The following is a 22,782-nucleotide window of genomic DNA, read 5'->3' on the forward strand; positions in this document are numbered from 1 at the left end:
AGGCATCTGTCCAGGACCCCCGGAAGGGGCAGAGAGAGTGGGTGGGAGTCTGGAGGCTGAAGATAGTCTCTGGAGTTACCTCTAAACAATGATCTCATCAATGTTTCCAACACACTTAGACCTTTGAAAAATATATGTGTTGCAGGCCTGTCTTGAGCCCGAGCCTGACCAGTTGGATCTGCAGAGGTTGGTGGGCTGTAAAAGTAGGGGTAGGAGGCAATGCTCTGGCATGAAACAGCGACAGGGCTGGGACACTGGGAGGCTGGCAGCCTGGAGGCTGGGCTGCTTAGGAGTGGCCCCCCGAAGCCCATGCTTTGCAGGTGCCAACTTTGTCTCTGAATGCTGTTTGTCCACAAACTAGGGAAACTGAGGACTTTCCCTAGGGAGGGTATTGGAGGAGGCAGTGGGGCAGGGAGAGGCATTCTACAAAGAACTCCTGCTGCATACGGCTAAACACGGTAGAGGCTGAGTGAGGCCAGCCTAGGTGCACATCCGGCCATGCCAGCCACGCTGGGGGCTCTGAGGCAGGCCTCAGGCCCTCTTTGTGCCTTCTTTTCCCCATCTGTTAAATGGGGATAACAGCCCCTGCCTCACAGGGTGTGGTATGAAGAATAGGTGAGCCGCTGGGCTGTGCCTGGCACCCGAGAAGCACTCAATCAACGATAGCATTGCTGGTGTTGGAATGCAGAAAACAGCCCTCGTTTCTCTTTGGACTGAGGATGGGCAGTTGAGTTTAAAGTCAGAGGACTCCATGAGATGATCCTGAGACCCTTAAGCTGGAGGCTGGTGACCCCCTTCCCTGGGCTGAGCAGAGCCTGGGTGGGTGCAGGGAGGCCCACAGAAGCTTCTGGTGCCCTGGGTTGCACTGTTCGCAGTTAAGTATCATTTTAAGGAGTGGAGGGGTGGAGGATGTTGGGAAGGTGGGAAGCGTGTGCTGGGAATCAGGATAGTTGTACAGAACCCTCGCTGCTCCCACCCAGCTGAGCTCAGCAACTGGACACTGGCTGTGCCATCTTTGGGCTGGTCCCATCTTCACCTGGGACTCGTCCCCAACCAGACAATCTGAAGCCCTGAGGCCTCCTGCTGCCCCCTCTCCCCCAGAGCTGCTCTATCTGTCCTGGCCTCCTAAAACCCAAACCCAGGGGGTGGAAAGATCCCTGCATGTGGAGCCAGAGGACCTTTGATCTCAGAGGAATTACCAGGCCTCAGTGTCTTTGGCTGTAGAATGGGAAGGTTCTGCCTCCTTGAGTTACTTGAGGATTAGATGATATAAAGGATTATACAGATTGCAAAGCAGTTTACAAATGCCCACAATTAAGGTGTTATTACCTGGATTCTAAAACCTCCCTGCCTCCTTAGCACATGTTTTCCCACATCTGGCTCCCTCCCCTGCCCTATCCTAGGGCATCTGACCCAGCAGCAGCAGGAGGACTGAGGAGGCCTGAAAGGGATGCTGAGGACCCCAGGGCAGGGGCCTGTCATCACACTTAGAGGTGGAGGAGCCCGAAATGGAAACCACACAGTGGGGATTTTCCTCCCCTGGGGATCTGTGCCCATGAAGGAGGGTCCCAAGGAGAAACGGGCTCGGATGGGGTACTCCAGGGGACTGTGGCCTCCAGGCTTGAGGGAGCGGTCTGTCCTGCAGTGACCCCCTCCCCCTGTGGTTGCCAGGCCTCTGCCCCAGCACAGTGGCATGTGTATCCATCCCTTATACCCTCAGGCTGAACCTCAGGGAACAATGACCCTCAGAAACCCCATCTGGGGGCCTGCCTTCACCCTGCTTCCTGAGCCCTGGGCTGTGACAGGCTTATACCCTGGGCACCTGCCCTCCCCCACCCCCGCAGAGGAGTTACAGTTCTCTGGGGCCCAGATGTTCCTGAAGCGGCCCCTCCTCCCTTACAGTCTCTGAATGGGAGGTGTCCTGAGGCTCATCTGGACCAGCCCCTGCCTGCCCCCCACTTCCCCCAGGAGCTCCTCTGATGACTGTCAGCCCCGTCCTGGAGGTGTCCTCTGATGGCTTTCCAGACCCGGCAGCTCCAGGCTTTGCAGTTGGCTGCTGGCACTCGTCTCGGGGGGCTACTCATCTCCCCGCCTTGTGCTGGGCCTGGCAGTTTCGAATGCACAGTAGGTGCTTGGAAGGAGGCACAAGCAGAAGGGACACTGCCTCAGCTTGCCCCCCACCCAGGACCTCTTGTCCAAGCAACCTCCTTACAATGTCCCCTCCTCCTCCTCCCAGGCTGCTCTGTCCTTGGGGAGCCCTGTCCCCACAGCCCAGCTCGTACAGGAGAAGCCTTGCTTTCTCACTTCTTCACTGGGCGAATAACAGTTGAGAAAGATGCCTCAATTGTGGCCCGTTTGAGATTCCTCAGGCACTTCTGGTCCCTTCCTGGGGCCATCAGCCTGTCTCTGTCCTGGTGCCTCTGGTCCCCTCCCCGAGTCCCTGGTCCCTGTGTGCCAGGGTGGAGTTTCCACGTCCCACCCCCTCTCCTGCCCTCAGGCTGCCTCCCACCACACCCTGCTGTGCCTGTGCACGCTCCCTCAGTGTGTATCTCTCTCTCTGTGTCTCTGTTGTCATGTGGCCCCTGTGCTCCCTACCCCCGGGGGCAGCCTTCCTCCCCTGTGGCCCCTCAGGTGGGCTGAAGGCGGGGATGCCCCCTCGGGCTTCTGCAGTAGGATTATGCTCCAGCTGCCCCTAGTAGTGGCTGTGGTGTGGGCACCCCTGCTCCGGCCGCCTCCCTGTCCTGGCCTCCCGCCCCCACCCGCTCCCCGTGCTCCCCTTCCCTACTTGGTTCTGGAAACCTTGTCTCTGGCTCTGTTTCTGGGGCTCTCAAGCTGAGACAGTGTCAAGGCCTCCTTAACTCTACTTCCTGCTTCCAGCTTGGCCCTTCCCTTGGGGCTGGGAGACATTCCTGCCTGGTCCCATTGCCACACCTTGGCTAGAGCTGTCGCCATGGGCCCTGACCCCTCTAGTGTCCTTGGCCAGCACTGCTCACCTGTGGCCCTTCTCTCCCTATGACTCATCCCTTTTAAGAGCCATCCTTGTCAGCTGCGTCCGCAGGCCCATGCCCCCAGTGGCTCACCTAGCACCCCATCGGGATGGGTGTGAATGGTGTCAGGTTTCCCAGCCACAGGCTGGCTGGCCCCAGACTGAAAAGTGGCCTCCATTTCTCTGCTGTGCCCTTCCCACCCAACCCCGCATAGTCCAGACCTTCACAGATGCTGGTTGAAAAGATGAATATTATTATTTACAGCAGCCACCCCCTCACAGCTGACACCTTATCTCCCAAGGCCTGGTTCCAGTGGCCCAGTACTCTGGACACAGGAGGGTCCAGTGGGGGCTGCTGATTGCCCCGAGAACCAGTTGTCTTGCTCCAGGACACTCAGGCAGAGAGGATCCAAGTCCCCTGCCCCTTCTATCTTTGCTTAGCTAATCATGCTGCTCCAGAGGTCATCCAGGCACCAGAAACCCCCTGTACCCAGTAGAGAGGCTGCCCCAGATGCCAGACCACTGACACCAGCAGGCAGGATGGCCCAGAGCATACTCTGTTCTCTAAAAGGGAGACTGGCTTTGGCTGGGGCACACCCTGGTTCTTGCTCACAGGACACTCCATCTCCTTCCAACCCCCACTTCCCACACAGGGGGAGACACCAGGGGCAGGAGGTGACACATCAGGGTGTGGGTATTGTGGGTGGTTAAGGACCGGGGCGGGGGGCTGAGTGGCCTGCAGGGCATAAAGGTCCAAGGGTACAAGGCAGCGAGACAGGGCATTTCTGATGGCAGTGCCACAGTGCCAGATGAAATTATGGTGGCTTGGGAGGATTTCTTGTGGTGTGGCCTACTGTCTGATGATGTCACCTGGTTTCTAATGACATGGCCAGGGCTTTCTGGTGACCTGGCTTTGGTTCCCACTGGTATTAGAAGGCATTGCCAACACCCAGAGGCATCATCACGGTGGTTGGGATGCTGTCACAGGAGTTTCCCATGATGCTCCTAGGGCAGCAATTGGTGCCTTGCAGTTGCTGAGGACAGGCCCCAGGTCTCCAGGAGGCTGGCCATCTTGTGCTCTGGGAGAAGACGCCTCTTGGAAGGACCTCTGTGCTGCCTTGGATTTTCTGGCTGGCCATCTCCACTCCATTCTCATTCCATCTCCGGGGAGGACTTGGGGCACAAGGGAGCCAGAGGCCCTGGGCCCAGCCCAATCCTATAGGTTATTTCCCATTCATCCCATGGCCCAGACTATGGCTGCTCTCATAGGCCTAGAACTCCTGCTCATTCCGGGGCCGGGGGTGGGGTGGGGTGGGGCCCACGCTGTCAGTGCCAGATGCTTCTGGGGATACAGATTGTGAGAAGGATTTGGTCCCCTCCATAGATAGGGCAGCTGGCCAAGCCTGGAGACCATCTTCCGCTCCGTGGCCCTCCAGCTCAGACTGCCGTGGACTGCTTGATACTGTGGAAGCTGACACGGGTGGGAGAGGTGGGGATGGACATGGCGCGGGCCACGCGGGCACGGATCGAGTGCTTGTCCTGCCATCGATGCCACCTCTTCCGGATGGCAGAGCGGACCTGTGGGCACAGAGCAGAGCATGGTGTCTGAGCCTGGATCTCAGGACTCCCTTCCATCCCCTAGGGCTGCCACAAGCAGCAGTACACGTGAGCAGTCTGCAGGCGTGCAGTACGCAGGTGTGAAACGCAAAGGGGGCCACACAGGAGGAGGTGCCATGCATGTCATCAACATTATTTGCCTATTTGTTAGGATGATTTTTGCAAGTATTCTGAGAAGAGAAGACTTTTTCCCATCCACACAGAGGCACCGATGGCCTTTGCCACAAAGAATTCCTACCTTCAGCACATATGCATGCCCTGCCCAAGGGCTTAGCCCTTCCTGTTTTCAACAAGCATTTTCACAGACTCATCGATGGGACTGAAGCCCTGACTTCTGACTCCCTGTGCCAACTGCCTATGGGAGCAAAGCAGTGGGCTTGCCACTATAGGAGCAGTGTGGGCAGGTGTCAGGGGCCCTCCTGGGGCTCCTGGCTGCATCCTCATTAGGGACCTGGGGGCAGGGAGGAGGAGCTGGCATGTGGAGGGCAGGAGGAGGCTATAGACAATCTCAGGTCCCAGAAGTCCCCCACCCCCCACCATCCTGAGCTCTGGGGCCCCGGCATCCTTACCTCACTGTTGAGGAAACAGTAGAATACAGACACAAAGAAACCCTGGGGTGGACAGAGAAGGCGGGTCAAGGCACAGGGACAGGTATGGCCCCACCTAGCCTCCGGGCCACCCCCTTCCTCTCCACAGCCTCCACCCCTCCAGACCCTTGTCTGAAAGAATCCCCACCCAAGCAGGTGCAGAGCACAGCCAGGGCCAGAGTGAGGGGTGGGTGGCAGTACCTGGAAGGATTCTAGGAAGGAGTTGAAGTAGATGAAGATGACCCGGGAGACCTCGTCCTCCCCGGGGTTTACGAAGAACAGCATGTACGTGATGCCCAGGAGGGGAAGCAGCACCAGAGTGGCCTTCACAGCCTTCCTGAGGCGGGGCAGGTGGGGAGGCCCAGAGTCACAGCCCATCCCAGGACGGGGCCGGGGCCTCTGGCTCCGTGAGGAGGGCTGGGCCTGGGGCTGGGGTGCCAGGTCCCCAGGAGGTCTGAGATGGGGAGCTGGGCTTTCAGGAGGGGCTGTCGGACCTGTGGAGGGGGGGACGCTGGGTTGGAGGCTGGGGTCTCTGGAGCCCCCTGTGGTTGGGGGAGGGAGGTGGGCCAGGTTACCTGTACTGAATGGTCTCAGATGTGGTGGATGCCCGGAGTTTGGTCATAAGAATGCGGACGATGTTGAAAAGGAAGATAAAATTGATCTGTAATTTGAGCACACAGTGGGATGGTGTGGGGATATGTGTGCACAAGAGGTTGGAGACAGGCTGGGTGGACAGGGCAGGGCCTCAGTGTCTCCAGGTCTGGTCTGCACGGGGACCCTGTCAGTCCACAGTAGGTACTGATTGTCCCTCTCTCCTGCCCCCCTACCCAGGTTCTTACCAGCAGGACCAAGATCATGGGGCCCTGGTAGATGTAGTCAGTGTACACCCCAGGTCTTTTGCCAAACCAGCACCTAGAAAGCCACAGAGGAGAGGTAAGGGGGGAAGGTCATCCGGGTCCAGTTAAGTGGCATGGGGAGGGGCAGTGCTTGGCCAGGGCAGGACTGGGGCCAGAAGCCAGGCTCTGGGTACCTCAATTCCAACCCTGGAAGAAGGTCAAGATCCCAACACAATGCCTCAGTTATTCCATCTGCAGAATGGACAGATAGCACCTTCTATTAGACGTAAAGCAGGAAGCAGGCAATGTGGCAGGGGGGCGGATTGTGGCAAAGACCACTATGTAGAACAGACGGGGGCTCAACACACCACTGCTCCCCTGGCTCCCCTCTGGGGGTCTGGCACAAGCCCCCTGGTGGTGCCTGGTGCCTGTCACGCAGGGCCCCCCAGCAGCTAGCGATCTCTGAATCACTTTAATTGCGGCCTGAATGACCCCAAGGCAGAGATTCCATAGGTTTCACCTGTAGAAGAAGCAGACCTGCTCTTCCTTTTCTTGAGCTTCCCTCCAGAGATCTCTTGGGGGTCTAGGGAGTGGGTGGGGATGCGGCACACGGGAAGTCCCATGTCCTTGTGCAGAGACCATGGCCTCCAGGGGATGAGACCCACAGTGCCTAGATCTCATGATGCTTCTATAAGCCAGAAACTGAGACTTTTATGTGAGACGTCTGGACTTTTTAAAGGTTTGAAATGAATTCAAGTTTTCAAAAAGCACCATGGAGACCAAATCCCAGCTGTCTGGGGCCAGGGCTAGTGGTTGATCCCTACAAGTTCTTTCTGGTTGTGTCACACCGGGATCCCTTCTGCGGCAGTGTCAGCATCGTACCACTAGATGGGGATCCAGAGCCACTCAGACAGACTTTCTTAAACCAGGCGCATCCTTTTTCCTCCAACACACCTACTGGGCAGCTTTTTGAAACCTATTCTTACTGTCCTCCACTGTAGTCACTTCCACACCTGCAGGCCCAGGCACCATGGCCCAGGGCTTACGATGCTCCTGTGCTGGGACCCAACATGCTGGGCATGACTCCCAGGCCCCCAGTGGTGTCTGGCAACTGCCACCCTACCTACCCAGCCCCCCACCCCACCCCACCTGTCGGCTGTGCCAAGGCAGAGAGAGCCAGCGGGCCAGAGTCAGGAAGGATCAGCCTGGTAACTATGAATATCAGTTTCCAGGCTCGTCGTCGAGCCCAGTGAGGTGTTGGCGGCCTCCTCCCCTCTATGGGGGTGGGGAGGAATTGCTGTGATGGAGGCCACCTGGCACCCCACTCAGACAGCAGGTTCCTGCGAACGCCTTGGCACGGAAGGTCCTGGCACCTCCTTGGTTGGCTGTATCCACATTTTCTGCCTCTTGCTCAGTGATTCTCAGTCTCAGCAGCTAAAAATCCCAGTGCCCCGGGCACACTCCAGACCAATTACATCCCATTCTTTGGAGGTCAAGCCTGGGTATTGGTACATTTTAAAGCTTCCTGGGAGGTTCTAACATGAGCCAAGGCAAGAACCACTACAGCAGAAATCTAATTTCCAGGGGGTAATTGGGAATACCTTAGACCAAAGTCAGGACTTCAGAGCTGGAAGGACTCTATGAGACCATCAGGATTTGTTTCTATTAAATCCATGGAATCTTTTGTAAAACAAATCTTAATATTCATTAAAAATGTATATGGACTTTTCTATGTACCAAACATTCTAAATGCTTAATATTGTATGAACTCATATCATTCCCACAAAAACCCTTTTTTGCAGGAGGTGGTTTTATAGGATTCCCATTTTACAGATGAGGAAACTGAGGCACACCGTAATAACAAGCCCGGGGTCATATAACTACTTTATGATGGGTCTGTGATTCAGAACCTGGGCCGTCTGACTCCAGAGACTGCCAGTAACCCTTATGCTGTTTGTGAAATCCCAAGACAGATAAGGGAGCCCGGATCCACCTGGCTAGCCAGCTCCACCTCAAGGACAGCACTGCTGGGGACACTCATCGAACCCAGCCCCCAGCACCCTTCCTATATGGACAAAGAAACTGTGGCCCCAACAGGGAAGGTGATGTGGCCCAAGGTCCTTAGGAAGCATCATGCAGAGCTGGGCTGAGAGCCTGTACCTCGGGGCTCAGGGGAGGAGGTGACTTACTTCTCATTGTCGTAGTACAGCTTCCCGATGGCCCAGGCCACGATGATGGGGAAAGGCACACCTGGGGAGAGACTGGCTGTCACAGAGCTCTTGGGTGGGAGACACAAGGCCTGGAAGACCCTAGTGCAGCCCAGGGCCTAGAAGTGCGAAGGGGTTCTCCAGGGTAGAGCTCGAACTCACTCATCCAGCATGCTGCACTCCACCCCCAAGTCGGGGCAGACTGCGACTCTCACCCCACCACCCTGACCTGGCCCCGGGCTCTCAGGTCCCTTAGCCAGCTGGCCAGAGTCTGGGTGAGGAGGGGGCGCAGGGCACTCACCCCAGCCGATGCAGATGAACATCCACTTGCGCAGCCGGTCAGTGGAGTAGGTAAGCACAATGGCCGTGTGCAGGTAGCAGCCCTCCCCAAACATCCAGAAGAAGTTGGTCACGTGGAAGTAGTTGTAGGCAGCTGTCACCAACCTGCACCAGCCCTACCACCCCACCCCCACCAGAGATGACACTTAGACTGGGGATGGGGTATGACGGCAGCAGCACCCCACCCTGGGCCTGGGACCTCCTCTTAATAGGATTCCCCCCATTGTCCCCCTCATCCTGCAGGGAGCCACTCCCATTATACTGGGCCTCAAGGCCTGTGCCCGGCCCATTTTCACCAGGGCACAGTCCCACCCAGACTTTCCCTCTGACCCTGTGCCTGCCCCTCCAGGACACACCACATTGCTCTGGTGGACTTCGGGGCTCATGGTGAGCTGGACCACAAACCACGTGGCATTGCGCAGGATGAAGGCCGAGATAAGGTTCCAGTGGATGATGTTTCTCAGGCACCGGATACTCCTGGGAGGCAGCGGGGGAGGGTGGGAGGGTGATGGGAGCAAGGGAGGAAAGAAGAAATGAGGGACAGGCCACCAGCCTCACTCCAATCCAGATGTATGGATGGGGAAACTGAGGACCGGGCTGACTGGCTGAGTCACACTGGGAGGTGACAGCAGAAGCTCTCTTGATGCCCCACAGACCCCTTCCTACCTGAGACCCATCCAGACCTAAGGTCTGGGGCAGAGTCTGCTACATAGCAGATGCTCCAGGGACCAGGGGCTTCTGGCTTACTGGGGACCACCTCCTCCCATAGCACCCCTACTTTCCCTGTAGCTCTAGGGTCCAAAGACATAAAAGGTTTCCAGTGGGATGCCTCTCTCCCAGCGTTCAGGCCTGATACTCAGCTCCTGCTCCCACCCCCATTCCTGGCACAGACCTGCCTGGCACTGCTAGCTGCCTCCTTCCAACCCAAAGGCTCCCCCTTCCAGGCCTCCCAGATGGGTGCATCCATGCGTGGGTGGGGGTGGCACAAGGCAAGCCTGGGCTTCAGCCATCACTGGTCCCCCCAGTAGTTACTGGGCTGGGTGGGGGGCAGAAATGGCCCTGCCAGAGGTTCCAAGATACCTGGAGCTCCTATGTCTGTCCCCCTCCCACAGAGGTGAGGGGGCAGGGGCCCGTCTTGCCAGCAGCCCCTCCCCCAGGGCTGCTTCCTGTGTCTCACTTTTCTACCCTGCTCAAGGCCAGAGGCCAACACTGAGTCTTTCTCACCTGAGCCGCAGAAAGAGGACAAAGGCCACCAGGAGGGCCACCAGGGAGATGCAGTGGCCCAGGTAGTTGATGATGACAGCGACATGGTAGTGTACCTTGCTCTTCTTCTGAAGTAGGGGAGAGGAACAGAGGTGAGGCTCCCATATAGCTGCACCCCTGCACCCGCTCGCCATGTAAGGACACCCCCCTCAGCTGGTGGAGATGGAGTTGGTACTAACGGTAGTTATTCCCCTTCCCGAACCCGGGCTGGGTGTCGAGCATGGCCCTGGAGTGGGGCTGTCCAACTTGAGCCTGTGTCTGTCTCTGAATCCCATGCTCTGCCCATTGCTCCATGCGGTTGGACAAATACCAGCTAACTCGGGTCTCCACGTCCCACGGGGTTCCCTACTCCACGTGCACAAAGGTGTGTGCACGCTTCTTACATGCAAGTTTCTGCTCTGCCCAAATACCACATGGCCCTCGTGACCGCGGACACCAACCCTTTAGGACTCTTTTCCTCACTCACTTCCGAGTGGAACCACTAGGGATGATTACCCCCAAATCCCTCCTGCTGCAGTGGGAGCCTGCTCCTATCAGCCATGGGAGGGATGGCAGGTGCACCCACAGAGCCATTACAGGCCATAAAAAAAAAAATCTCTCTTCGCTCTGTAACTCACTTTCCAGGCCCTGCCCCCTGGCCCTGGGGAAGAAATGGGCTCCCTTCCCAGGATTGTATCAAAGTCCCCGATGTTACCACTGCCTTCATTTCATAGACTAAAGGAAGCTGAGAGATGTGGTGGTCTCCTGTTTCCAAGGTAAGCTCCATAAAATGATGAAGCCTTTCCATGTACAGGGTATTTTCATACTGGTGGTCTTCTCAACCTGTCAAGGCCACCATGTAGGAGGACCTGGAAGAGGGTCTATACCTTATTTTGCAGAAAACCAGGCACAAAAGTATGTTGACTCATTCAAGGTCCCTCAAACTCAAACCACCTCTGGACCAGCACAGGCAGACCGGCAAGGTGTCTCCTACCCCATAATGGGGGACCGATGGTCCCCAGTGCCTAGCTCTATGCAGACTCCTGTCCTCCAGTATCAAAGCCTCCCTCCACCCTATCCTAGGTCCCAAGAGGGCAGGGCCCAGGGACCCAGGGTCTGGCACAGCAGAGCTCCGTAACTGTGTGTTGTGTGAAGGAAGCAAAAAGCAACCTGCTTTGCAAAGGGGGTGTGTACGGGGGTCCTTGTTAGCACCTCCTCCCCTTATTCTTTCCAGGTTCTGGAGTGGGGCCAGGCCATGAGTCACACAGAAACTGGCTAGTGTTGAGAAAAGGGTAAGTTCTTGAAGGCCTTGTTCAAACTTTCAGAGATACCAAAGAATGCCTGGCTCTCCCTAGACCTTCCTGTCAGAATTCCAGAATCTGTGGATGTCAGAGCTGGTCCTAAGCATCGAGTCCAATCCTACTCTTCTTCTAGATGAGGAAACTGAGGCCCCAACTCACTCACCCAAGATCAAAAGATGTACCTCTGCAGCAGGACACCTAGCAGGCATCGGAGAGGAGTCCAAGCCCTCCCTTCCCCGCTCTTCCGAGTGCCCAGCACAGGGCCCTCCTGCAGGCACATCCTCACTGAAGAACCTCCGAGGTTCTGGAAGGCCCAGGGAGCTCTGTTCTAAGGGGCTGATTTTCCTGGCAGAGGCTTTCAGGAACGTGGCAGGAAATCACATTAGCAACTCTGCGCTCAGAAGGGTTGAGACTCACTGAGGTGTAAATGAAGACAGAGAAGCAGGGGAGAGAGAGGGAGAGAGAGAGGGAGGGAGGGGAGCAGAGGGTACCCATCGCCACCGTGCAGATGGGAAGGGTCTCGGAGTGCCTGGCAGTAGATGCCAAATCCAAAGACTCCGGGAGATATGAACACATCCAGCCTGTCTGGAGCTGCTACTTAATTTCCTTTCATTAGATTTCCCACAAATCCATGCTGTGGAGCTCCTGAGTAATAACGATGCCTGGGAGCTAAAGGGCGTGACGCCCCAGCTTTGTCTGCAGGCCCAGGTGGGCAAGACGAGCGGGGTGTGTGGGGAACCCCTTCACCACCACGTGCCATCAGCTACCCCCTGCCCGCCGCGACCCTGCTGCAGGCTGAGCCTGGGTCATTGGGTTTGAGGCAGGATGAGTGGGGTTTATTAAGCACCTACTGTATGCTGGGCACTGTGCCGGGTGCTTTATAGATGCTACAGCTTTCCTTTCTCACAATAGCCCTCAGAGACTGTCCTTCTGTCTCTGTTTTTCCAGTTGAAGAGGCTGCATAATTAGCCCTAGCTGCCCGGCCAGCAATGGGAATCCAGGTCTGCTTGGCCTTCTAGATCCCCTCCTCCCCAGTGCATTTCTAGGAGACAAACGGGCTGAGAACAGGCACTCTCACTGTCTGGGGCCCAGGATCCTCAGAGGGCTTCTGCAGGGAGGATGGGGGCTGGTGAAGGGTTTTCTCCACCAAGGCTGAAAGGGGAGAACTGGGCCAAAGCATTCAGAGGGCTGCTTCTGTGTGACTCCTCCAGCTGGAAGGCCCTGGCTGGTCGGAGCCCTGGGGCAGTCTGAGAGATGGCAACCAGCCACAGTGTTACAGTGCAGAGAGCCCAAGACAGCATGGTCACCCCAGGAGACAGCCAGCTACACTCAGGAGATAGCCTGACACCCTTCGAGACGGTCAGCAATAGCCTGAGATGTGGCCAATGACACCCAGAGAGAGCAGCCAGCAATATCCTAAGAGGCACCCAGTGATACTCCAAGAGACCCTACTGATGGCCTCCATTAATGGCAGAAGCAGCTGGGACAGCTGAAGGACAAATGGACAGCGCCAGCCCCTGGGAACCTGACCAGCACTCTGTCCCTGTTCAGCTTGGAGACCTAGTGCCCGCTGGTAGCCTGAGGAAGGTGTCATGGTGTGACACCGGGCACAGGCCACTCCACTGTGCTCTTCAATGGCCAGAATCCAATAAGAAATTAGTGCCTGGCCAATTTCGACCACGACTCTGAAAGACACACCTTGTCCCAAGTGGTGGCAGTGTCAGACCTATCCCGAAGCCATGGGTCCCCACCACTCCTGCCGAGCCTCCCAGCCCTGGTCTCTCTCCCACTGTGGTTCTTCCTCACCAGCCGGTTTCCTGGGGTACTCCCTCACCCCACCAGTGGGCACTCCAGCCCCTTGCTCCTCCAAGTGTGGTCCCCGAACCAGCAACACCACCATCACCTGGGAGCTTGCAGGAATCTGAAGACTTGAAACATCTCTTAAGCCCCGCCCCAGACTCACTGAGCCTGAATCTTCATTTCAGCAAGACGCCCCAGTGATTCTCAAGCGTTTCAGAAATTCTGGTCCTTGAACCAACACCGCTGTGAGCAGTGAATCTCAGCCCACGAGCCTACACCTCAGGATCCCTTTCTTATCATATCAAGATGTGCCTTCCCAGGACGTGACCGGGCTCCCCAGCTCAGCAGAGTGTAGGAGGGGGAGCCGCACGGAAGTGTCATAGGAGGTGGGGGGGGGGAGTGGCTGGGGAGGATGTCACTGCTGTGAAGGGAGACAGTGTCTGGAGGGTGTTGATAGGCAGCATGGGGATCAGTGCAGGGTGGTACTGAGTGCAGGGGGGTCAGTGCCATTCCCGGGGCTGGACCATGAACAGGTCCAGCTTCCCAGGTGGGGGCCTGTCCCCTGGTGGTGGTGGCTGTAGGCAGTCTCCTTCCTCCCTGGCCTGGCCTCTGGGTGCCCTCACAGTCCCATTTCACATTTTACAGGGCAGCCCTTCTGCAAATCCATTATCTGCAATCCCCTGGGGCACTGGTGCTTAATTAGGGCTTAGCCCAGGCCTGAAGCTGAGAAACCGGCTGCTCCATTAATTGGAGACTTTTCTCTTCCTCTTCTCGATAACTAGGGAGTGGATGGAGAATCTTGAGAGTGGGGAGGGGGGCGAGGCTAGAGGCTGGCGGAAAGGAATGGCATTTTCAGTAATTAAATTAATTGATTACCCAGAGTGCCAGGCAAGCAGGGGCTCCCCGGGAAAGGGGTAGGTGGCAGCCCCCACCGAGTCACCAACCAGAGGAAGGGGGTGCTAGTGTTACCTGGTGTTCTCATCAATGCCCCCTATCCCCCAGGTGTACCCTACAACCTCCCCTGGCCCCAGGTGAGAGAGAGGCAGGTGGATGGAGTGCCCTCCACAGGCAGACGTGACCCTCCCTCTACCAGGAGGCAGACACTGTCTTACTCTGCGCCCTTTGACAGAGAGGGAAGCCAGGCCTTGGTGAGGCTAAGCTACCTGCCCAGGGTCACACAGCACATGTGCTGGGACCGGAGTTCACACTGCAAACCACCTGCCTCCAAAGCCTGTGCTGTTCCTGTTATACTTCCAAAGAGGGACTGATGAGAAGCTGGTGTTCCCCAACACTCCTCCTCCTCCTCCTAACCCCGCTGGTAGAGGGAGAGACCCCTGTCATGAGCAGAAGGGGATGGAGCTAAGGGCAGTGCCAACTAGAAGGATGGGGCTAAGATTAGAGCAGGAGGGATTCGGGTGAACCATTGAGCTTCTCCAGACGTTCAGGGGGCTCCAAAGCAGGGGGAAGGTGGGGAGCAGCTGTGGCTCTCCAGCTTTGCTCCTGTTCAAGAAGGCGACAGACACCTGCTCCTCAGGGGTGGGGGGAGAGTTGTTTTAAGCCAGGAGGCTGGTGACCTGATGTGCAGTCGGAGATACATCATCTACCTCAGGCTCTGCAGACCTAGCAGGACACAGTGGGGTGCAGTAGAGGGCTGGAGACTTCTTGCCTTAGCTGCACCTTCCCCCTACCATCTCCCTGTGGGCGTGAGCTGTGGTCTAAAAGTTGCCCACAGCGCAGACCTGCCTTTCTGCCTGTGAGCCCCATCTCCTGTGTGTCTGGGAAGGAGCTCCCCACCAGGCTGAGTGTTCTTGCCCATCCCTCCTCCCCCGCCACCAAGCCCAGATCTTCTGGCCCAACTATGTTTCCTGATCCCACTTCATTCCCCCAATGGAGTGCGGGTGCCCTCATCTGCAACCCCAGGACTTCCCAGGCTGGCTTATTGTGTGTGGGCCTAGCACCCTGCTAAGGTCAGGTCATTGGGTGGGGGACAAGCCAACCTACTGTGGCCTGTGGGGGACTATGTGGCTGGCCTGTGAGTAGAGATGCCAGCAAACCTCTCTCTGGCATCCCTAGTAACTCATCCCGGTGAAGCAGCCCCACCAAAGAATGTGCCTTACTTCTAGGCTAAACTTTGCCCTGTCTGTGCAACTTCAGGAAGGAGAGGGCAAGCTCCCAATGGCTCAGTGACAAGAAGCCAGGCAGCCTGGGGAAGGGCATCACTAAAGCACAAAGGGCCAGGTGGGGTGCAAGGTGGGGAAAGCTGCTCTTCCTCCATCCACCTCGCTTCACACAGAGCACTTGGTGGTGGGCAGAAGAGAGCCCGGACTCCGAAGCCCAGGTTCCAGGCTGTGACTCACTTTGGCTGTGTAACCTTGCCCAAGTCACTCCCTCTTTCTGGGACTGTCTCCCCACCTGCAAGGTGAATGGGTTGCACTAGATCTGAGTTATTCACTTTTTCCCCCATCAGAAAGTCTCCCGTGGCTCTTGTTCAAAACAGATTCCCATGGGACGCCCGGGTGGCTCAGTTGGTTAGGATCTGTCTTCAGCTCAGGTCATCATCCCAAGGTCTGGGATTGAACCCGCATAGGGCTCCCTACTCAGCGGGAGCCTGCTTTTCCCTCTACCATTCCCCCTGCTTGTGCTTTATTTCTCTCTCACTCTCTTCCTGTCAACTAAATTAAATCTTAAAAAAAAAAAAAAAAACATATTCCCGGGTCTTCTTGGAGAGTTTCATTTATTGGCTGTTGCCCCTGGGGCCTGTATTTGAACACGTACTCTGGGTGGTTCTTATTACCCCGCAGATTAAGAGGGGATGGAGGGTCTCCAAGGTCTCTTCCAATTTAGATCTTTTAGGCGCTGGAATTCTCAGGACTGAGTGCATCAGCCCCCCTCTTCCATGCCCCAGAAGCCCAGGGCCCTCAGACAGCTTGGGGTGCCCTCCTGTCTCCCCTTTGCTTTCTGCTCACTCACTTTTCTACCTCCACCACCCTCTCCTTCCTCAGCACCCACTGAAAGGGTCTGTGGAGATGGAGGGAGGAGAAATGGGGGGGCAGAGGTAGCAGCAACACCAGATATACCCACGCCTCTGCCAAGTGCCACCCTTAAAAGATTATTCATTGTGGTGTTATTTGTAATAACCAGGCCGAGAATAAAGATTGGTTAAATAAATGATGGCACATCTGCACAATGTGATATTATGCAAATGTGAAAAAGAACGAAGATGCTCTTTATGTATTGATACGGAATAATCTCCAAGATGGATGATCATATGCAAAAAGCTAGGTGTCAAACAGTGTGTATAACATGCAATATTTGGATAAAAACAAAAAAGGGTATTATATATATATATAATTTTGTATAAAATTTATATATATATTTAAAATCACTCACACATGCAGGCAATGTCTGGAAGAGCACCTAGAAACTGGCATTACCTCCGGGGAGGGAACCCAGTGGCTGGGACAGGGTGGGAAGGAGACTACTCTGTGTTCTCATTTGTACCTTTTGAATTTTGTATCATATGTAAGCATTATCTTCTCAAAAACATTTAAATATTTCAAAGCTCTCCAAGGGCTCTTTCCAACTGCACTGCTTCCCCGCCCCCATCTTTGATTCTGACACAGTGCCCCCTGGTGGGTCCCGGATGTGCTATGCAGGTGCGTGGTGTGGAATGGATGAAAATCTGTCCCAGGAAATGCAGGTGGAAGGAGGGAAGGAGCATGGACCCAACTCATCTGTGTCAGAGCCAGCTGCTGCCCTCTCAGCTCAGCCTCCCTTGGGGATGGCTCCTCACAGGCCCGGGGCCCACGTAGCAGGCCCAGACCTGAGCTGGGGCTTGACCCACCAACCACATGGACAGCCTCACCTCCCCACTGAGGATCTCCTGGCACTCGGAGTAGTTCACGCGGGCGGCCCAGCTGCCATTGGCCAGGCACTCCCTGTAGCCATTGTCTGGAAGAAGGAGAGAGAGTCAGGGTAACCCATGGGCTCCTCTCCCAAAGAGCAACCCAGGTATCCATCTGTCCATTGGTTCGTCCATCTATCCATCCATCTGGGCCAACACAGGGCCTGCTTGCTGGGGACTCTTGGTTGAAGCTAAGGAGAGTGGCTTCCTACTACCCCATCTTCTAGCCTCTTTCTGCCCACTGGCCCCAGTAAGGGGCTCAGTGGCAGCCCCAGTGCCTGTCCATGGGGCCATGGTTCTGCCCACCCAGGCTGCTATGATCATGTCCATGGGACAGGTTCATGGGCAGGCCTGACCAGCTTGCTGGAGCTGTTTCCTTGCAAGGCCTTCTACGGCAGCAGATTATGTGGTGGGTGCCCTTCTGAGAAATGTCCCATTTTGGCATCTCGCACGGCAGCAGAAGGATGGTGAGATCTGATGAGTCAATGCTCCCTTGCCGAGGCTGGGCATGATATGGTGGCAGGGTGTGTGGTGACAGCTCACGTGGCACACTGAAATGATGGTCTCATATAGTGACTACCCGTGGTGAGGCTTCCCGTGGGGGATCCTCACACGGCAGTGTTCACATGGGGTGGGCCTCAAAGGGCAGGTGTTGGGGAAGGGCCTTGTGGTGGCATTTCTCCAACAGTAGGATGTATGCTAGAGGGTCATGTGGGGGATTCTTAGTACAGAAAATGATGCATGGCAGGAGTGTGCTGGGGATGTCACAGGGGGTGGGTCCCACAGGATCCACTACAACTAGCTCCCAGCCTGGCACATGGCACTTAGGGGGAAGGCAGGAGGGCAGCCCAGGGAGGTGTAGGGTTCTGTGCAGCCACCCAACTGGACTGTGGCCTGGAACCTGTTGCCTTCTAGAGAGATGGGCAGGAGCCCTGTGCTCTGAGATGAGGCCTGGCTTCAGGGCTCTGGGGTGGTTGGAACTGCATCCGGGGTCCTTCTCACCCTCCCTCCTGCCTGTACGCCCAGCAGGCACCAGGGCCTTAAAATCCAGTAAGGAAGGGACCAAGGGAGATCCAAACCTGGAGTCTTTTCTCCTTTGCTGGCAGAGGTCACCCTGCCCCACCCTGTACCCCTCTGGCATTGGTGGCTTTAAATATGTTTCCTAGAGTTCATTCTGGCCCTGAGTCCAGGCAGCACTGGCTAGAAGAGAAATTGAATCTTGAGCCAACCCCTTGCTGCAGGCCGTTTCATGGCTCACACTGACTCTCACGCCACATCCCCACCCCAGCAGGGCTTGAGGATGGTTGGGGAAGCTGCTTGAGTCCCAGTCCCTGAACCCGGAGCCTGGGCAGGGGCAGCACACTGCATGGGAGACAGAGTGGGTGCCCTAGGCCCAGTTCAGTGCTGCTGGGCTGCAAGAATGACCTCAGCCCACCAGCCTCTGGAGCCGCTGAGGCCCCTCTTGTCATTTGTAAGGGGAAGGGCTTGGCCAGCTGATCCCCCAAGGGAGCAGTCCAGCCTGGGCCTGCCTCCGTGCTGGCAGCAGCAGGACAGGAGAGAGATGATGGGGAGGGTGATGGGGGAGCTATTGTTGCCACCAGGAAAGAGGGAGCCGTGGTCTGGCCCCAAGGACCGCAAGGCTGAGGCCTCTCTAACAGAACGTGCTCCCTAGCCACACTGCTGAGAGGCTGTTCAGGCTGCAGCATGCCAGTGGGGAAATGAGGCTAAATGCATTTTTAAAGCTCTGCTCAGCTTCCTTTCCCAGCGGAGCTGAGCCCTTGGGCAGAGTTGGCCAAGGAGCTGCTGATTCTCTCCTAATTGCTAAATGAGGGATAAGCTACTAGAGGGCTGAGGGCTCAGTGACTGGGATTTCAGGAAGGTCTGGGAGGAGGCAAGAAGCCAGGGGAATCCAGTGTACCTTCTGTAGACCAGATGTGCCTGGGACCAGGCCACTCTGGAATGTCTGCAGAGAAAGGGACTTTGGGCAGAGATCTGGTTGGAAGAGGCACAGGTAGGGGGCATGGAAATAGGGAGGTGGTCTTGCGTTGAGAGAAGCAGCATGGAGTAGTGTGAAGAGCACGGCTCTCAACCCAAGTAGCCCAGGTTCAAATCCTGGTGCCACTCCTTCCTAACTGTGTGACCTTGGGCAAGTCACACAATCTCTTGGTTTCCTTATCTGCAAGATAGGAATAAACTTAACAACGGCTCCTTCCTCAGTGGCTGAGTGTGCCGAGGGCTTGGAGCTCTACCTGGCACGTGGTATGCACTATTATTTTCATTATTATTGTCTTTGAACTGTTACTTATATAATGTCATATAAGATTCTGGACACATTACGTATCCCTCTCAAAGAGGGTAATGGAAGGGGGTACAGGAGATGCCCCGTTGGCTCAAGCTCCCCTTTCGCACCCCACATGTGGGGCAGGAGCCAGGATCCCCTCCCAGGCCAGGTCATCCAGAGGGAGCAGGCTTTGGTGGGAAGGGAGGAGGTGAACTTGAAAGAAAAAGCAGGCCCCACCCGCAGCAAGTTGTTGCCAGGGAGGATGCGACCTCCTTGTCTTTAATTGCTGAGCTGAGCAGTCCTCCCAGAGAGTCTCGGGAAAACAGATATTTTTGGAAAAGCTTCCCATCCCTTTGAAGATCAGATGCAGCAAGAGGGAGGGCATTATGGAGAAGGCCTGGAAGTCCTGGCAGGGCCTCATCAGTAAATGAATTAATTAGTGCCTAATGATTAGGTACAATTCTGGGTTCCCAGGCACTACTGATTACAGGGTGTGTCCCTCATCTTCCTGGCAGTGGGGGGCACCTGCAGAGGGAGAGTCTTCTAGCCCTGCGTCCACGTCCAAGGACCATCACCCCCAGCTCTTCTGAGATCAGAGAGGGAAGAGCAAGGGAGCAGAGAGAGCATCTCACCCAAACCTCTCCCCCATCCTGCAGGTGGAGAAACAGGCCTGGAAAGGGCAGTGCAGGGGGCTCCTTAGCCAGTTACAGGTGGAGCTGGGGCTAGAACCCTGGATGCTTGGCTTCCGCTTAAGGCAGGGCTGGCTAATTGAGCAGCAAGTGCCCAGGCACTGAAGTCTTTGTTGGGGTCATGTCAAGTCACCCCTGGAGATAAGAGCTCACGAGCTCACGTGGAGAGGCAGGGCTTGCAGCCACAGGGAGCCTGGCCGGCCCACTCAGGAGTGTGGACACAACCACGGAGTCAATAGGGCCCCAGAGAGCATTGACTCCAAGCAAGAGCATGCTAGGATGGGATACCAGGATCAGAGAGCCGGTGCCTTGGACCAGGGCAGTGGTGCACCCATGGGATCTCCATCCCATGAGAAAGTTGGCTCAGACAGGAAAGTCACTTTGGAGGTGAAATCGACAGGACCAGTGCCATGGAGAGACAGAAGGGCCTCCTCCTGGGAGCAGCCTCTCTGTCCCCCACCAGGCAGCAGCCCCTGGGAGCTCCAGGAGGACTGGATGCATGCACTGAGTGCAGCTGTGGCCCTGCCTCCACACTTTGTGACCTTGGGCAGCTGTCAGCCTCTGCCTCCATTTCCTAATTGTAGAATGGGCCTACTAAACTGGAGGCTGGTGGACAGCGCACACCAAGCTCTCTTAGGTCCTCTTGCCCTTCCCCCTACCTGCTCTCAGGGTCCCCCACCCTCCTCTTAGGGTCCAAGAAGTGGTTGCAGACACATGAAGCTGTGTGGTCTGGCTGTTCCAGCCTCCTGCCGAGTCCCAGTGCCTCCCCAGGGCCCTCCGGCCCCTTCTTGTTTGCAGCTACCAACCCTAATGTTCTTAATCTAGCTGGCAAAGCAGAGGGGCAGGAGGAGGAACGTGGGGGTTCTAAGCTGAACTAAGTCTTAGAAGCCATGCCATCCAGCCCTCTCCATTGTCAGACCACGGGCCAAAGGGCCATGAGAGGGAGAAAATGTATTAAGGTTACTTGGCAAGTTTCCAAGTGAACTATTTGGTATCTGGGCACCCTTGGTCCCCACCTTGGGCCTCTGAGCCCAGGCTCACTGGACCCCAAGAACCCACCTAGGGACCCCCACCCTTCCCTCAGATAGGACAGGGCCCCTGGCCTGCAGCTGTTTCTCTCTTCAGGAGCAGGAGCTGTGAGTCATTGACAGGGGTGAGCAAATTAATTCTGAGGGTGACAGGTGGTATAACAAGGAGCTGCAAAGCCTGGAGGTAGGGGCTCAGGGCCTCAGGGTAGCAAGGTGTTTACATGGGAATCAAGTATCCAGAAGACCCTGGGCAGTCCCCCCTCACCCCTACCGGACCTGTGAGCCTGCTTGTAAGGCTAAGCCCCCCGCCTGTGGCTCTAAAACTAGGTCCCCCACCTCCTGGCTGCAGGGCCCTGGACAGACCTCCTAATCTTTCTGAGCTCAAAGTGGGGGCTATTCTGATGATCCCTGCCCTTCCTCATAGGGTGGTTGCAGGCTTATCCCTGACCAGTTTGTCAATTGCCGAAGAAAGTGTCAGACAGACCTGCAGGCAAATTCCAGCTTCACCTCTTACCAGCTGGTGACCTTGGGCGAGTTCCCTAACCTCTCTGAGCCGTGGAGGCCTCAGTATATAATGAGAACTATATGGTTACATGTAGCATCGCCCAGGGGTATTGTGGGAATCGGCGGTAAAGAGCACAGAGCTGGCCTTTGGTAAATGGTGGTTGTATCCACGAGAGGTATTATAGTGTTGTCATTGTCATTATTATTCCCCCCACCTCCAACAAGTCCCAAGCTCTCCCCATTCTGTCCCGCCTCCCAGCAGATGGTCCGCCCTCCACGGGCTCCCTTACTTGTGGTGTTGTAGCGGACACCGTAGAAATAGGCGGGGCAGGGTCGAACCACCAGCTGCCCTGCAGGGCTCCGGGGCCAGCAGGTGCCAATGAGATCCACGGATGCATTGCACTGCAGTCCTGGGGGGGCAGAGACAGCTGGTGAGCCAGAGCAAGATCCCTACTCCGGGATCCTCCCCACCTCCCCACACTCACACACCAACTGGGAACATCATGGGAGCAATGAGCTCAGTGTAGAGATGACCTCATACTAAGCAGAGGAGACAACAAGGAAAGGAATCTGAATTTGATGCTATGGCACTAGGGATCCAGCATTCGTTCCAGAGTAGAGGAGGAACAAAGACAGCCGAAGGTGGTGTTAAAAGCTGAGGTCTTGACTGGCATTTAGAGAAAATGCTGGACACACTTCAGGTCCTCTGCTCTGTAGCCCGAGGACACTTCTCTTGGGCCCTCATTTGGTATAGATTGGACCTCTGAGACTTCACAGTCTGGAACAGCCTAAAAGAGACCAGTCCTTGATCCAGCCCCCTCCCACATCCAGGAAACCAAACCATATCTGCTCTGGTTCTACAGTGAGGAGCCAGTTAAACGAAGTTGGCTGAGCTTTTCTGTGGCCTGATAACCACATTTAATGGACATACAGTGTTTGTGCTTGGACTGTGCTGGGCCCTAGCAGAGGACTGATCAAGAAGGGAACCATAGGGAGAAAAAAGAGGGAGAGATACCCGGGGTGGGGGGGGCGGTGGAAAGGACAGTGAACCAGTAGTCTGGAGCACTAACTTCACACTGGGCTCTGCTACTAACTTGCTGTGTGACCACAGGCATGTCGCTTGCTTTCTCTAAGCCTTCGTGTCTTTTCTTTTCTTTTTTTCTTTAAGTTTTTAAAAAAAGATTTAAAAATTAAAAAAATAATATCTTTATTTTTTGATTTTTTTAAAAGATGTTTAAAAATGTATTTATTTGAGAAAGACAGACAGGCAGAGATCATGAGTGAGGAAGAGAGGGAGGAAGAGAGGAAGAAGGAGGCTCCCTGCCAAGTAGCTCCCCCCGCCACCACCACCTCCCTGACTCAGGGCTCAATCCCAGGACCCCAGGATCATGATGTGAACCAAAGACAAAGGCAAAGGCAAATGCTTAACTGACTGAGCCACTCAGCTGTCCCTCTTTTTTT

The 22,782-nt window shown here is 55.9% G+C and overlaps 1 protein-coding gene and 1 long non-coding RNA gene across 5 annotated transcripts in view; one reads left to right on the forward strand and one right to left on the reverse strand.

The window, feature by feature from the left end:
- Positions 1 to 4,287: 4,287 nt before the first annotated feature.
- The window catches only part of CRHR1 (corticotropin releasing hormone receptor 1), a 49,336-nt gene continuing 30,841 nt past the window's right edge, over positions 4,288 to 22,782 (reverse strand). Inside the window, exons 3-13 of one of the 4 annotated variants that reach the window (XM_077854023.1) lie at positions 21,612 to 21,731; positions 16,781 to 16,866; positions 9,797 to 9,903; positions 8,932 to 9,049; positions 8,535 to 8,688; positions 8,216 to 8,276; positions 6,030 to 6,102; positions 5,766 to 5,851; positions 5,392 to 5,527; positions 5,173 to 5,214; positions 4,288 to 4,564 (exon numbers count right to left, since the gene is read on the reverse strand). In XM_077854023.1, coding sequence (XP_077710149.1) covers positions 4,424 to 4,564; positions 5,173 to 5,214; positions 5,392 to 5,527; positions 5,766 to 5,851; positions 6,030 to 6,102; positions 8,216 to 8,276; positions 8,535 to 8,688; positions 8,932 to 9,049; positions 9,797 to 9,903; positions 16,781 to 16,866; positions 21,612 to 21,731 — 1,124 coding nt within the window. In that variant the 3' untranslated portion in view covers positions 4,288 to 4,423. Of the gene's footprint in view, positions 4,565 to 5,172; positions 5,215 to 5,391; positions 5,528 to 5,765; positions 5,852 to 6,029; positions 6,103 to 8,215; positions 8,277 to 8,534; positions 8,689 to 8,928; positions 9,050 to 9,796; positions 9,904 to 16,780; positions 16,867 to 21,611; positions 21,732 to 22,782 lie in introns of all 4 variants that reach the window. The other 3 variants (XM_077854022.1, XM_077854024.1, XM_077854025.1) reach the window with 3 other exon arrangements.
- On the forward strand, positions 5,729 to 9,042 carry LOC144286896 (uncharacterized). Its single transcript, XR_013354851.1, has 3 exons — positions 5,729 to 6,123; positions 7,996 to 8,206; positions 8,922 to 9,042. It is a non-coding gene; the product is annotated as an uncharacterized LOC144286896 (long non-coding RNA).

The sequence above is a fragment of the Canis aureus genome, chromosome 16 (genome assembly GCF_053574225.1).
Source record: "Canis aureus isolate CA01 chromosome 16, VMU_Caureus_v.1.0, whole genome shotgun sequence".
Classification (NCBI taxonomy): Eukaryota; Metazoa; Chordata; class Mammalia; order Carnivora; family Canidae; genus Canis; species Canis aureus.